Below are 15,444 nucleotides of genomic sequence, written 5' to 3'. Positions count from 1 at the left end.
AGTTGATGGGCCTTTGGGTTATTTCCAGCTTTGGGCTGTTAATAATGCTGCTGTGAACATTCATTTACAAGTTACTGTGTGGACATAATTTTTATTTCCCTGCTGTTGGATTTTATCCTCTGAGTTAATTGGCTGATTTCACCTTTTCTTGGCCTTTACTCATGCTGTCCTTTCTGTCTTTACAGTTTCTTTTCCTCCTGCCTAATCCTCCATTTATTTAGACCTGGCCCCCAGTCTTCTCCATGAAGCTCTCTCTGACTGTCCTAGCTCTCATTGACCCTGTCATCTAGTCTGTGAAGAACAGTTTAGCCCTTAGTTTTACACTGTTTTAATTTTTTTCATGAGTGAGAATTTTGTCTTAAGTATAAATTTGTCTAACAGGGAATATTTATTGATATGCATGGTACCTGTCTTGCATAAATTGAAAATATTTTAGCTTAACAGTTGCTGGGATACAATTAAGTACTTTATACCATACCAATAATTTCTTCTTGGAGATATTGATACAATAAATCTTTTATTAAAATGTATTTTAAGCAATTAAATATAAAATTAAAAGCTCTTAATCTAATAGAGGAGAATTGTTCAATTAAATGCTCGTTTTCTTTTTTTCCCTCACTCTGGAAAAAAAAAAATCTGAATTTGCCTTCCTTCATTATGCAGCCAGAACTGGGGATTTTCACATTTACAGCATTTCACCAACTGTAAAGCTCTGTGGATAGCTTCTCCGATATCCATACAACATAACCTTAATTTTCTCATCCGAGTACTTTCTAGACATAAACAGTCGCTGGGAGTGAATTGATTCAGAACTTTGATTTAGCAGTAGGGTGATATTTCCATGCCAGTGACTTAACCCTTCCTCTGATGGTCATGTAAGTTACGTACCACTCAATCCAGGAGGTGCTATTTGCATCTTAATCCATGATCACTGCCCACTGAGTAGTACAGAGAGGAAGTTAAGTTATAAATTATTATAAGTGGGAAAAAGTACTGGTTGGTTAGTGGAATCAGTGAAAGTTTTTGAAGTACTGGGCACATACGTTCTGGTCCTCATGCTTCCCATTTACTGCCAATTTCAATAGTATGGAGAATGATTTCAGTGTGACTTGCACAGGAGACCACTTCTGCTGGCATGCCATCTGCCTAAAATATCCAGTTGTTTAGAACATAAAATACAGCGATAGTAATAATTGTAAACACTTAGCATTTACTATGTACCACGTACTTTTCTAAATACATTATGTATACCCCCCAATTTAATCTTCCCGACATCCCAGTGAGGTCAGTGCTATTATTATCTTCATTTTACGGCTGGAGAAACTGAGACACAGAAAATTTAAGTAATTTGCTCAAGGACATACAGCAAATAACTGGTGGAATTGGGACTCAGATCCATGCATTCTGGCTCCTGTGTAGATATTGCCTCTCACACTAGTCCCTGAAGCATCTGGTTGTCACCAACAGTAGTGTGTAGTGTGAATGTTCATAATCACTGGAAGAGCTGTGGTCATTCACATATGTGGATATTTAAAATCATAGTTGGTATAGAACGTGGAATAAAAAAAAATATATATATATATATCGGGAGGGGGAGGGGTGAGATGTGACCGGGTGAGAGAGTGTCATGGACATATATACACTACCAAATGTAAAATAGATAGCTAGTGGGAAGCAACCGCATAGCACAGGGAGATCAGCTCGGTGCTTTGTGACCACCTAGAGGGGTGGGATGGGGAGGGTGGGAGGGAGGGAGATGCAAGAGGGAAGAGATATGGGAACATATGTATATGTATAACTGATTCACTTTGTTATAAAGCAGAAACTAACACACCATTGTAAAGCAATTATACTTCAATAAAGATGTTTAAAATATATATATATAAATATCTTTCCCCATTTGGCCAATTTATAAATTTGTGTATTTATTTGATAAAATATAATTTAAAGCATGAATGATGTTGTGGTTTAGTACTAGAGGAGAGGTCATTAACTTGTAAAGGGCCAGATAGTAAATATTTTAGGCTTTGTGGTTCACAAGGTGTCTGTTGTAGCAACTCAACGCTGCTGTTGCAACAGAAGAGTAGCCATAAACAATATGCAGATGAAAGACACAAAAACAGATGATGGCGGATTTGCTAGATTATCAGTAATTTAAAAAAATTTTTTCTTCTTTTAGTTGCAAGAAGCACAGGATCGACGTACAGAGGCCATGAGATGTGCTGAGAAGACGCAGGATCACATCCAAAAGTACAATTTAAAGCAGCACAGAAAATAACTTAAGTATAAGTATAGAGCAGATAAGCAGTATAGTATGAGAATTATATCAGTAATGACAATAAATACGTCATTTTGAAGCTGGGTAAACATTTCAGCTTTGAGCTATTTTGAAATGCATAATTTTTCTCCATTATTTCTAAATTTTGCACATTATCCACAGAACACAACTAGAAAATGGCACAATTGCCAAATCATCTACTTTTCAAAATTCTAAGAACATATGTAATTGAACCTGCAAGTGTTTGTTCAGAAAATGTGTGGTATTTTAAAAATCTATGTGTGAGAATAATTATTTTAAAATATGCATTTTAGGCTTGAAATTGAAAATGCCAAGTTAAAAGCTACAGTCAAAAAGCAAGCGGGAAAAATTGAACAGCTTCAGAAAAACCTGTTAAGTACAAGTTCAGTAAGTCAATCTCTTAATTTCTGTCATGCTGAAAAGGAATTTTAATTTTTTTACTAGTAACATATAAGAATATTTTGGACAATATGAAAAGTCTCATTGATAAAAGAGTTTATTTTTATATTGATACTACTTGCTACTAGTAGCATAATTCTTCTTTATAGAGGAAGTTGACTGAAATAATAAAATTGATTTTTGTAGTAAGATTTTAATTAAAAAGATTGTGACAGTCCAAAAGCAATATTTTATATATACCGCATTTTGTTTATTCATTCATCTGTCAATGAACATTGGGATTTTTCCACCTTCTGGCTATTGTTGATAATGCTGCTATGAACAGTGGTACACAAATATCTGTTTGAGTCCAGAAATTTGAGTAATGATTTGATCTAGAATTCTGAATTCCCCTTGTAATCTAAATCCTCCAGTGCTTTTTGAGAATGAATTACTTTTAATGTTGTAGTTTGTTTTCTTTATCAAGAAGGAATACTAGGTCACCGTACAAGCATTTTTCTGAAAGGAATGTATTTTTTCCTTTCTTTGATTTTATTTTACTTTATTTTTTAAAGATTTTTTTGATGTGGACCATTCTTAAAGTCTTTATTGAATTTGATACAATATTGCTTCTGTTTTATGTTTTGGTTTTTTTGGCCACAAGGCATGTGGGATCTTAGCTCCCTGACCAGGTATCGAACTCCCGGCATTGGAAGGCAAAGTCTTAACCACTGGACCTCCAGGGAAGTCCCCCTTTTTTCTTTAAAAAAAGAAAAGAGATGCCAGTGAAAAAGTAGAAATGGCTGCTCAATCAGGGCCTTACATAGTAACAGGTGCTCCTAGCATAGCAAGTTCAGAAACAGTTTTTTTCCCAGACACTTGAGTTAATCAGCCTTTCAAAGGTGTAACAGCCAGTCTCGGAAAAGACTGATGTGTAATCCAGGATTCCAATTTATCAATGTATAGTGAAAGCTATGTAACTATTTACCAAGCAGAAAGGGATTCTCCTGCCATTTACACTCTCCTTTGTAGAGGAAGCTACCTATGATTTAAAAATCAGAAGATTGTATTGTGAACCCTAAGTTGGAGGGATGAGGTAGATGCACCTACCAACTCGTTTCTTTCCATCACAATAGTTAGATTCATGCAGTGTCATTATACAGATATACCTGTCAGGGGAACTAGAACATTCTGTTGACTGGTCCTTCTTGTGTTCAAAGAAACATTGAAAATTATTTTTTCTAGACTTGATATAAATTAGTCACATTGTATTAGCATACTTTTCATACACGTGACAATACAATATGTTGACAAAAGGAGTCTTCTGTGAATGAGAGTGCCAGATGTCCCCTTACATTGTCAAACAGAAATCTATTCGGGTATCAGAAATTGAAAATTTTGTAAGAATACCCCACACTGATTAAGCATATTAAAAAAATAATGAGGGATTTTCTGTAGATTCCTATAGAAATGAGTTAGGATTATGACATAGAATTATTGGCCACTTTAAGGTCTACACAAATCAAAAATTTAATGAGACAGCTTTTCACCAACTCAGTCAATAGCCCTGGCTTCTCTAGAAAGGTCTCATCTCAGGAATCCCCAGGCCAGAACCAACCTGAGTTAAGATATATGATCAGCACAGTGCTGAGGTGAAGAATCTGGGCTGGGAAGAAGAGAGAGCTCTGGCTGACTCAAGACTCCAAACAATATAGTTGAGTATTCACCTGAAAGGAGTGTCAGAAGACTTCCATAAGGTCAGGTCTCTATGGAATAGGAAATTATTCAAAAGAAGACAAGGGCAGGGACTTCCCTGGTGCAGTGGTTAGGAATCCGCCTGCCAATGCATTGGACACGGGTTCGATCCCTGGTCCGGGAAGATCCCACATGCCGGGGAGCCACTAAGCCCATGCGCCACAACTACTGAGCCTGCACTCTAGAGCCCGCGAGCCACAACTACTGAGCCCGTGTGCTGCAACTACTGCAGCCCACGTGCCTAGAGCCTGTGCTCTGCAACAAGAGAAGCCACCGCAGTGAGAAGCCCGCACACCACAACGAAGAGAAGCCCCGACTCACCGCAACTAGAGAAAGCCCGCACGCAGCAACAAAGATCCAATGCAGCCAAAAAAAAAAAAGAAAACAAAGGCAAATAATTGATAATCTGACCCTTGTGAAAAACTTTTGCATTATAAAAGAAAATAAAGACAAACTATGCTGGTCAACATCCTAAGGGTGAGGGTGCCCCCCAAGATTAGAAAATAACACCACACTCAAAGTAACACCAATCAGAATAAACATAAAGTGTCCAAGAATAGCTCTGTACAAGGATAATCCACACCGAGTAATGGCTCATGAGTGTGGCTGAGGATGTTGTCTATGAGGAATGAGAAGGGGGAGAGAAGAGTACAGGTGACCTCAGCAAAGGGGTCAAGGCTGGAAAGGTAGGTTAGGGAATCTGGTACAAAGCCTTGAGATGTAAGGAACCCTGAGAGAATTTAAAAAGAAGATTAGAAAGGGTCAAGGACTGAACATCAAGGGTTACTGTCATTCAGACTGAGGTGGGCTCAGAGGAGCTGAGGCAGAGTGTGGTCACGTTAGCAGTTGCTGCTGAGAAGTAAAGCCAGGTAAGGACTGCAGAAACGGTTCTTGATGACCCGCAAAAATTTTAGTGGAGTTACAAGATTGAAAGTCAATTTAGTGTAAAAGAAGAGAATAAGTGATGAAAGATGAATTGTGGATGAGACCATGCGTTAAAGAATGTAAGAGTCCAGGGCTTCCCTGGTGGCGTAGTGGTTAGGAATCTGCCTGCCAATGCAGGGGACATGGGTTCAAGCCCTGGTCTGGGAAGATCCCACATGCCATGGAGCAACTAAGCCTGTGCGCCACAACTACTGAGCCTGCGCTCTAGAGCCCACGAGCCACAACTACTGCAGCCTGTTTGCCTAGAGCCCGTGCTCCACATCAAAGAGAAGCCACCACAATGAGAAGCCCGCGCACCGCAACGAAGAGTAGCCCCTGCTCGCCACAACTAGAGAAAGCCCATGCGTAGCAACGAATAACTATTTCATCCCATCCAAAGAAAAATTTTTAAGAGTATAACTGTTAAAAACCAGATAGGGCTTCCCTGGTGGCGCAGTGGTTAGGAATCTGCCTGCCAATGCAGGGGGACATGGGTTTTGAGCCCTGGTCCGGGAAGATCACACATGCCACGGAGCAACTAAGCCCGTGAGCCACAACTACTGACCCTGAGTGCCACAACTACTGAAGCCCGCACGCCTAGAGCCCGTGCTCCACAACAAGAGAAGCCACCGCAGTGAGAAGCCCACACACTGCAACGAAGAGTAGCCCCCGCTCACCACAACTAGAGAAAGCCCGCACGCAGCAACAAAGACCCAACGCAGCCAAATGTAAATAAATAAAATTAATTAATTAATTAAAAAAAAGAATGTAAGAGTCCAGTGGCGGGGGTGGGGGAGAAAAAGGATGAGAGAAAAAGCTACAAGAATCGAGAAGAAGTTACGTTTTTATTTAGTGTATAGAAGACTTAAACTTTATTTAAAGAGAAGAATGGTTAATAGAAATGGAGAAATTGAAACCTATGGAAGAATGCTTACAGAGAATGAAAGGCTTTATCTCATGTTGCGTGGGAATTTTTCAAAAATTATATTAGTAAGATGTGATTTAACAAAACCTGGAATATCTTAAACCATTGATGAAAATGTTTCTAGGGCATCTTTAGAAACTAAAATGTAAATATAGCCACTCTTTAAAAAAATTTCATTAACGTGTATAAAAACCTCTGGGTTTTTAATTAATTAATTAATTTATTATATATATATTTTTTGGTTGCTCCAGATCTTGGTTGCAGCAGGCAGGCTCCCCAGTTGCAGCAGGTGGGCTCCTTAGTTGTGGCATGCAACCTCTTAGTTGTGGCATGCATGTGGGATCTAGTTCCCTGACCAAGGATTGAACCCAGGCCCCCTGCATTGGGAGCACAGAGTCTTATCCACCATGCCACCAGGGAAGTCCCAAAACGTCTGTTTTTAACAAATAAATTTTGGCAATTTAAATTCCAGAAAAATGATGAAATGATGAAGATGAAAAATCAATTTAAGCTGTTTCAAGAAAAGTCATTATTTTTGAAATTTGTCCTTATTGGCATCAGGTTTATAAACTGTGTTTCACTATAAACATATATTACTCATGAACTCATGAGAAGTAATATTTTTAAGAAAGAAGAGTAAGTCTCTAGGTTTTAAAAAATAATTTAAATTTTTTTTCAAAGTCTGAGGATGAAAAGCAGCAATTAAAGAAATGTATTGAGTTAAAACAGTCTCTGGAATATAGTTTGGATCAAGAAATGAAGAAAAGTAGTGAATTAGAAAAAGAGATTACTGGGTAAGATTTTAATATTTCTGATAATTTCAACTATTAATTAATTGATTTAACTATAATTTTGTTTTATTAAAACCTTAGATACAAATTCATTTTATATGTGTATATTCATACTTCAGCAAGTCATCCATCCTATTTAAAAGTTTACTTTAGAAACTCACAGCACAATCTGAAACTGTTTTGAGTGCCCCAGTATTACAGTTCCTCTTTAATGATTTCTAAAACAATAACAATAGTGTGCCTTGCCTATAGTAATGTCACTCTGCTCTTCATCATCTACCTTGAATTTTTATGTCTGCAAGATATCTTTGCTCTTTTCTGGTAACCCTGCCTTCTTTTAGTTGTGTTCTTCCCCTTCAGCGTTCAAGTATTTTAATATTTAAAAACCTATTTGTGTCACTGTTTAACAACCTCAAAAACTATCTTGATTTTGCTTATATTTTCTTCCTGCTCTAAGAGTTTAGTTCTAAAATATATATACAAAAACATATGTATGACTTAAAGAATAATAAAATCAGTGATCATGTTTTGACCACTCAGATAAAAAAAAAAAAAAAATAGAGTGTTTCCCAATGTCTGTGATGCCTCCACATGGCTTCCTTTGTGGTTATTTGCTGAGCACGCTTAGCCCTCAGCATCCGCAGATTCAGCCAACCTCAGACTGAAGGTATTCAGGGGGAAGAAAATTCCAGAAAGTTCCAAAAAGCAGAACTTGGATGGGCTTCAGGTGGCAACTATTTCCATGGCATTTATTTACATTGTGTTTATAACTATTTACATAGCATTTACCTTGTATTAGGTATTATAAGTGATCTAGAGATGATTTAAAGTATACAGAAGTATGCGCTCAGGAGGACTTGAGCATCTGTGGATTTTGGTATTATACTTTTATGGTTCTTCCCTGATTCTCATTAGTATTTTTCTCTCATTTAATTTTCTCTACATTGCTTGGCATTTTGTTAACATTGTGCTGGGCAAGATTTCTAGATCTCTTAAAACAGCTTGAAGAGACTGGTACACATTCTCTCCCTGCTGATTTCCTTTCTTATGAAGCTCAGCCTGGTTTTTTTCCCCGTCAACTCAGACTCCAAAGATTTTTCTTTCTTGTTTCTTTTTCTATTTTGAGTGAGTGTCGATGTTTTTTGTGTGTTCTTTCTTTGCTTCTTGTAGAGGCTGTGGTCAGTCAGTACCAAAATGTCTTTTTGTGTCTTTTCAAAACATTCATGTATGATATGCTCTTCTTCTTCAGCTTGGTTACTGATCTCTGGTTTATAACTAATATTTAATAATAAGTTAATATTTTATATTAACATACTAAAAATGGATACTAATAACAGCTTACTTATAAGAACTGTATAATATATGTAATATATTTTATATGTATACACACACTATATTAACTCTTAGCATGTGTCATAAAATTTTTCTTCATATTATTTACCTAAGATTATAATTTAGTTATTATGCTTTCAAGCAATATTAGATTAGAACAGATGAGAAAGGATTATAATTTATAGAGTTTATTTTATATGATAGAACATATATCTGTTTAAATAATTATTAAATGTCTACTCTTAAAGAACTTGACTTATTCATTCTATGCATTTCTACAGACTTAAGAAACTCTTAAAAATGCCAAGAAGGAAGTTAAATGAATATGAAAATGGAGAGCTTAGTTTCCATGGAGATTTAAAAACCAATCAAATTGAAATGGATATTCAGATTAATATGCTAAAACATAAGGTAATTTTTAATCAGTTTTGGGACCCAAAAGTCACTTAATTTGGGGAAATATAAATCACTTCATGCTTTGAGCAGTGAAACACAGATTTGTCTGTTAATATTTTAGATTTGATACCAGTAAAAAAGACAGCTTTTTCCTATATCATTTTTCCATAAAAAGGGCACACTTTTGACTGTCTGTGTCTTGAACCATGGCTGGTGATCTGAAGCTGAGCAGCACACCATTACCCCAAAGCATCCATTATTTTTTGGTGACAGCTTTATTGAAATATAATGAACATAACATGCAGTTCACTCATTTAAACTGTACAATTCAGTGACTTTTAGTATATTCAAAGAGTTATACAGTTATCACCACAATCAATTCTAGACCATTTTCATCACCCTAAAAAGAAACCCTATACTTTTTAGCCATCACCCTGTACCAGTTTTCCCTTCCTCATAGTCCCAGCCCTAGTACCATGACTGTACTCCCTGTTTGTATAGATTTGCCTATTTTGGATATTTCATGTCAGTGGAATCACAGAATATGGGGTCCTTTGTGACTGCCTTCTTTCATTCAGCATAATATTTTTAAAGTACATCTGTTTTGTAGCATGGATCAAGACTTCATTTCTTTTTATTGCTGAATAATATTCATTTGTATGGACATACCACATTTTATATATCCATTCATCAGTTGATGGACCTTTGGGTTGTTTCCACTTTTTGGCTATTAATAATGCTGCTGTGAACATTCATGTCCAAGTTTCGGTGTGAACATATTTTTTTCATTTCTTTTTGGAATATACTTATGAATGGAATTGCTGTATCACATGGTAACTCTGTTTAACCTTTTGAGGAACTGCTGTACTGTTTTCCAGAGTGGCTGCACCATTTTACATTTTTATCCAAAGTGTGTAAGCATTCCAATTTCTCTACATGCCCGTCAACACTTGTCTTTCTGATTATAGCCATCCTAGTAGATGTGAAGTGGTATCTCATTGTGGTTTTGATTTGCATTTTGCTGATGACTAATAATGTTGAGGCACTTTTCATGTGCTTATTGTCTATTTGTGTATCTTCTTTGAAGAACTGTCTATTCAACTTTTTGCCCATTTTTAAGTTGGATTGTCTTTTTATTATTGAATTGTAAGAGTTCTTTTTGTATCCTAGATACAAATCTTCTATCAGATATAGGATTTTCAAGTATTTTCTCTCATTCAGGAGCTTGCCCTTTCCCCTTCTTGATGGTGTCCTTCAAAACACGGAAGTCTTTAATATTGATGAAGTTCAGTTAGTCGATTTTTGTCTTTTGGTGTCATATCTAAGAATTGCCAAATCTAGTCATGAAGATAAACACCTGTGTTTTCATCTAAGAATTTTGTAGTTTTAGCTCTTGCATACTGAGTTAATTTCTACATATGGTATGAGGTAGAGGTCTGATTTTATTCTTTTGTATGTGGATATTCTGTTGTCCCAGTACCATTTGTTAAAAAGACTATTCTTGTCTCATTCAATTATTTGGCACTCTTACTGACAATCAGTTGGCCATAAATGTGGGGCTTTCTTTTTAGATCCTCAGTGGTAATGCATTGATCTATATGTCTGTCCTATGCCAGTACCAAGTCATTTTAGGAGAATTCTTTCTTACTCATCTTGCATATTACCAGTTGTTTTATGTAATAATAAAAAGTCAGTGTAGTGGAATGTCTTTAACTCCACTTCTGTGGAGGTTTTTTGCCTCTTGAAGGAGCCTGTGGCCAGCTTATGCCTCACTGACCCCATGACATGATGGGAAGTAGGTTTACAAAGGTAAAGTCCATTTCTTTTTTTCTCCCTCCTTTCAGACCTTTAGTCTCTCACCCAGTGCCTCCCACTTCACTCCAGTTTCCATCAAATCTTGGTCACAAGATCTGCTGACTTAGTCTGCTATCTGCTTCATTATGTTTAGCTCATTATAATTCATAGACTCATCCATAGATTTCACCATCTAGGAGAAGATTAAGTCTGGGCTGTCAGCTTTCCTCGTTGGAAGTCTCTCTAAGCCATCATGTTGCAATTCACAATTAAATCATCTTTTGACGTGGTTCTTGTGTATAACACTAGCGCTGATCTTGTTCTTGACATAGATCCTGCATTCTCAGAAACCACAGTTCCCTGTATCTACCTTCTTTTATTTAAAAAGAAAGAGATGCGTAGCTGTACTTTATAGCTTAACACATAATGAATAGAATAACTATTTCATCCCATCCAAAGAAAAATTTTTAAGAGTATAGCTGTTAAAAACTGGGTAGGGGGCTTCCCTTGTGGCACAGTGGTTGAGAATCTGCCTGCCAACGCAGGGGACACGGGTTTGAGCCCCGGTCTGGGAAGATCCCACATGCTGCGGAGCAACTAAGCCTGTGAGCCACAACTACTGAGCCTGCGCATCTGGAGCCTGCGCTGCGCAACAAGAGAGGCCACGATACTGAGAGGCCCGCGCACCGCGATGAAGAGTGGCCCCCACTTGCCGCAACTAGAGAAAGCCCTCGCACAGAAATGAAGACCCAAGACAGCCATAAATAAATAAATAAATAAATTTTTTTTTTTTTGATTTTTTTGAAAAAATAAATAATTTTAAAAAACAAAACAAAACTGGGTAGGGCTTCCCTGGTGGTGCATTGGTTAAGAATCTGCCTGCCAGTGCAGGGGACAATGGTTCGAGCCCTGGTCCGAGAAGATCCCACATGCCATGGAGCAACTAAGCCTGTGCGCCACAACTACTGAGCCTGCACTCTAGAGCCCGCAAGCCACAACTGTGGAACCTGTGTGCCACAACTACTGAAGCCCATGCACCTAGAACCCGTGTTCCACAACAAGAGAAGCCACTGCAATGAGAAGCCTGTGCACCTCAATGAAGAGTAGCCCCTGCTCACCGCAACTAGGGAAAGCCTGCATGCAGCAACGAAGACCCAACACAGCCAAAAATAAATAAAATAAAATAAATTTTTTTTAGAAAAGGTAATAGCCAATCAATTTATCCGGGACAAATAATAGATTAGTAATTTGAATTTCAAAATTTCAAAGCCAATTTGTATGATATAGAGAAGCACTGTGGTACAATGTAAAAATGAGATAGTCCTACCTTCCCTTACAAACAAGCTTTAAGTAAGGTAAAGGAAAAATTATATTTAATTATATACTGCCAAAGGACACTGCATTTGTTTTACTACTAAGAAGATTAAAAATGCTTCCATGATGTTTTATTTCCTCTCTGAGGAAAGGACAATGAAGATTGAGTCCTAGATTAATAAATATTCAAAGCTGCCTATCCCTTAGAATTTCAGTTAATTGAGATGAGGAGAAAAAAGTCTGATTTTGGTAATTAAGCTGACGATTTCTAGTTGTTTTTCAACTATTATACTTCATATGTCTCCTTGCTTACCAATCTTCCTTATCTTCAAACTTGAGGGGAAATTCTAAAGAGGCATACCTGCCTATTTGTAAGAAATTGTAAGTGAAGGGAACCCCCCGAAAACTTCCTCCTGAATAGTTCTTAGGTCTTTCTTCTAGTTATCTGCTTCTTCTCATCAGCATTGTTTGTCATTTTAAGTTAATCTCAACTTTAATTAGATTCCAGTTTATAGGAAACCAATTTCTACTGTGTCTAAGTTATGTTTCTTATTATCTCTTTTTTTTATCCACTTTTCTATCTGTTTTTTCCTAAAAATCTCCCCAAAGTTTAGTAGCTTAAATAAGCAACGTTTATTTTGTTCACAATCTACACTTAGGAAAAGCATAGCCAGGACAGCTGGCCTCTCTTCCCCTCAGTTGGAACACCTACCCTGAACATCTAGGCTCCCTTTGTGGCCTGAGCTTCCTCACAACATGGGGCTGGGTTCCAAGGTTAAGAGCCAGGCAGAAGCTGTATTGTCTTGTTTAACCTCACCTTGCAATTCACACAGCAGCTCTTTCACCATATTCTGTTCATTAGGAATAAGTCACTTACGCTTGGCCCATAGTCTACCTTTTTTTATGGAATAAATTTTTTTTAAATTTATGGATACATTTAAAAACCAGCATAATCTACCCACTGCCACAATTTTTTATATTCCTTCCGCATGAAGAATACACTTATCCCTACCCAGTTCCCCCACAAGTCTCAATTGTTACAGTGTCAGGCTCAGGCTTGAGTCCAGGATCTTACCATCTTTCACTGGGTACAGATGGGGATGAGGCTCCTGGGTGTGGTTTCTAGAGTATAGCCCCTTGAGTACCAGTCCTCTCAGTACTAAGACTTGAGAACTAAAGGGACAAATTTTCTGCCACCCACATACCCAACATCCTGTTAAACTGCTAAAGACTCTCCCATTCAGAAATGGAAAATGGAAGACATGCTGGTCCATAGCAGTTCTGAAATACAGCCTGATACCTGCTGCCAGCTCTTTGATTAGGACTTAGTCCCGACCATGGAAGTGATTCTCCTTTGCTGTACCCTCTGAGCTCTTTGTTCTGTCCTTTTCATAAGAAATGACCTGTGTTTGCAGCTGAGCAGTGTTTCTCAAGCCAGCAAGGGAAGAAAAGGACACTGAAACCTGGAGGAAGGGGGACTTACAGAACTTCTAAGAAAATCCCAAAGGCCTCTTCTCATTTTGTACTGTCTTAGTCTCTGTTAAACCAAGCTAGCAAGCAGTGTTTTTGCTACCACAGTTCTCTTTAAAGCTTTGAGTGTCCTGTGAATTTTATTGGGCTTCCTGCCATTGGAAAAGCTACCCTCCCAAATCTTTTTGAGATAAGCTCTTCCCCTTGGGCTTCTTGTGAAGCTGTTGTAGGACGGGAAACTTTGTAGGATGATGCCTTTAAAATTCTTATGCTTTTTTAAGATCCTTAAAGGAATTTGAGGCACCAACTTAAGTCTTTCCAGGGTCTTAGTAAAGGGTTCTACAGTCTTGGCTTCATCTTTAGACCATGTTTTCCTGGCAGCACCCTAAATCTGATCTTAGCCCAGAAGCTATTTCTCTGTTTTAGCATTATTTGGGCATGCGGAGATGCTGTAAATGGGATACAGATATTTGAATCCAATGAGTCCTGGCTCCTTTATATTTAATAGTCTTTTTTTTTTTAGCTTATCCCTCTCATCAATTTTACTTTCAGCTGCTTTGTAGCTAGAGTCCCCCTTCCTCCAAGTTGCAGTGTCATTTTCTTCCCTTGCCTAGAAGCTGTCACCTTCAGCCTCTTCAAGGGCCGTCAGGCTTCCATTAACAGTCTTGTGAGGCCCTGGGAACTTCGTGAGAAAAGTGTCAAAGAATTTGTAGACATGTTTTAAAACTACCACATCCACTTGCCTTGTCTTACCGAATAATCATTCTGTCTAAAGGGAAGTAGTTCTTCCCAACTCAGTGTCGTTGAAATTCCAGCAAGTTTTTTGGTTTGTTTTGTTTAGTATGTTCTCTTATTCTGTGGAAAGTAACAAAGCGTTACAAGAATTAATGGCACTCTTTTGTTCAGAAAAATGTACGGATCATCTCGCTAAACTATTACACTGGGAGATGTGATTTCTCCTTAACCCTGCGAAGCATTTCTCCTTGGAATGCAATTCAAATTAGCATAAAATATTTGTAATTCAGAAGAAGGCTTATGGTATTAGAAGCCATATTTACAAGACTCATTAATTAGAGCCTGATTTTCAGAGTCTTATTTTGGGAGGCATTTATTAACTCAGCCCTAAATAACTCAATATGATATCCCTAAAACTTTAAAAATCATGGAGGGTTAAGATGGGGGTGGGGAAGGAGTAAGAGGCTTTCTACTAAGAGGTGACTTATAGTCATTTTATGGAGGACAGACATGAAACAATAGAAGAATAAAAGAGTATAAAATCAAATGCAAATGTTGTGTAACAATGATGACAGTAAAGGACATATATTTGTGGCTCTTGGTGGTTTGAACTTTTTTCTTCATTTTCTTAGTACTTCAAGGTCCTACATGCTACAATATAGATACCATTTTATTGTAACTGAATTTATTTCAAAAGTTGATACTGGTTTTGAGTTAGGCTATTCTCAGTCTACGTCCCTAATTACCAAACGATTTTATTTTATTCATGCAGATTGATGACCTTACAGCAGAACTGGAAACTGCATCTTCCAAATGTCTACATCTGGATGCAAAAAATCAAGTTTTTCAACAGGAGTTATTATCTATGAAAGTAATACAAAAGAAATGTGAAAAACTAGAGAAGAATAAAAAGAAGTTGGAACAAGAAGTAGTGAACCTCAAAAGCCATATAGAAATGAATATGATAGAACACAGTCAAGTAGAGCAGTATAAACGAGAGATTGAAGAAAGAGCAAGACAGGATATAATAGAAAAATTAAAAGAAGTCAACCTATTTTTACAGGTTAATTTACTGATCTTTAATGTGCTTTAATTCACTTCACTATAAATTACATTTCGGATGTATACATTTTATGTGTTTCTTCTACTTCCCTTATAGCAGTTTGTTTTGTAAATTTCTGGAAGGAAGGTGGCATTTGTTTCTCCCTTTAAATATTTCAGTTTCCATCATTATTCTCACTAAATTGATCTTTCAGAACGATTCTCACTAGAGAATCATTTTATTTTTAAGACCAACTGGTATAAAACAAAACTATTAGGATTAAACAAAA

General features: G+C 37.3%; 1 protein-coding gene across 4 annotated transcripts in view; it reads left to right on the top strand.

Moving 5' to 3' along the window:
• ANKRD26 (ankyrin repeat domain containing 26) overlaps window positions 1–15,444 on the top strand; it is a 92,983-nt gene that overhangs the window by 67,479 nt on the left and 10,060 nt on the right. For all 4 annotated transcript variants that reach the window (XM_068560356.1, XM_068560324.1, XM_068560346.1 and 1 more), the window contains 5 exons: window positions 2,180–2,250; window positions 2,593–2,686; window positions 6,963–7,075; window positions 8,686–8,815; window positions 14,886–15,176. In XM_068560356.1, coding sequence (XP_068416457.1) covers window positions 2,180–2,250; window positions 2,593–2,686; window positions 6,963–7,075; window positions 8,686–8,815; window positions 14,886–15,176 — 699 coding nt within the window. The remainder of the gene's footprint in view (window positions 1–2,179; window positions 2,251–2,592; window positions 2,687–6,962; window positions 7,076–8,685; window positions 8,816–14,885; window positions 15,177–15,444) is intronic.

This window comes from Eschrichtius robustus, chromosome 1 (assembly GCF_028021215.1).
Source record: "Eschrichtius robustus isolate mEscRob2 chromosome 1, mEscRob2.pri, whole genome shotgun sequence".
NCBI classification, from domain to species: Eukaryota; Metazoa; Chordata; class Mammalia; order Artiodactyla; family Eschrichtiidae; genus Eschrichtius; species Eschrichtius robustus.
The sequence above is the reverse complement of the archived record's forward strand: the minus strand, read 5'-3'. Positions and strand labels throughout refer to the sequence as shown.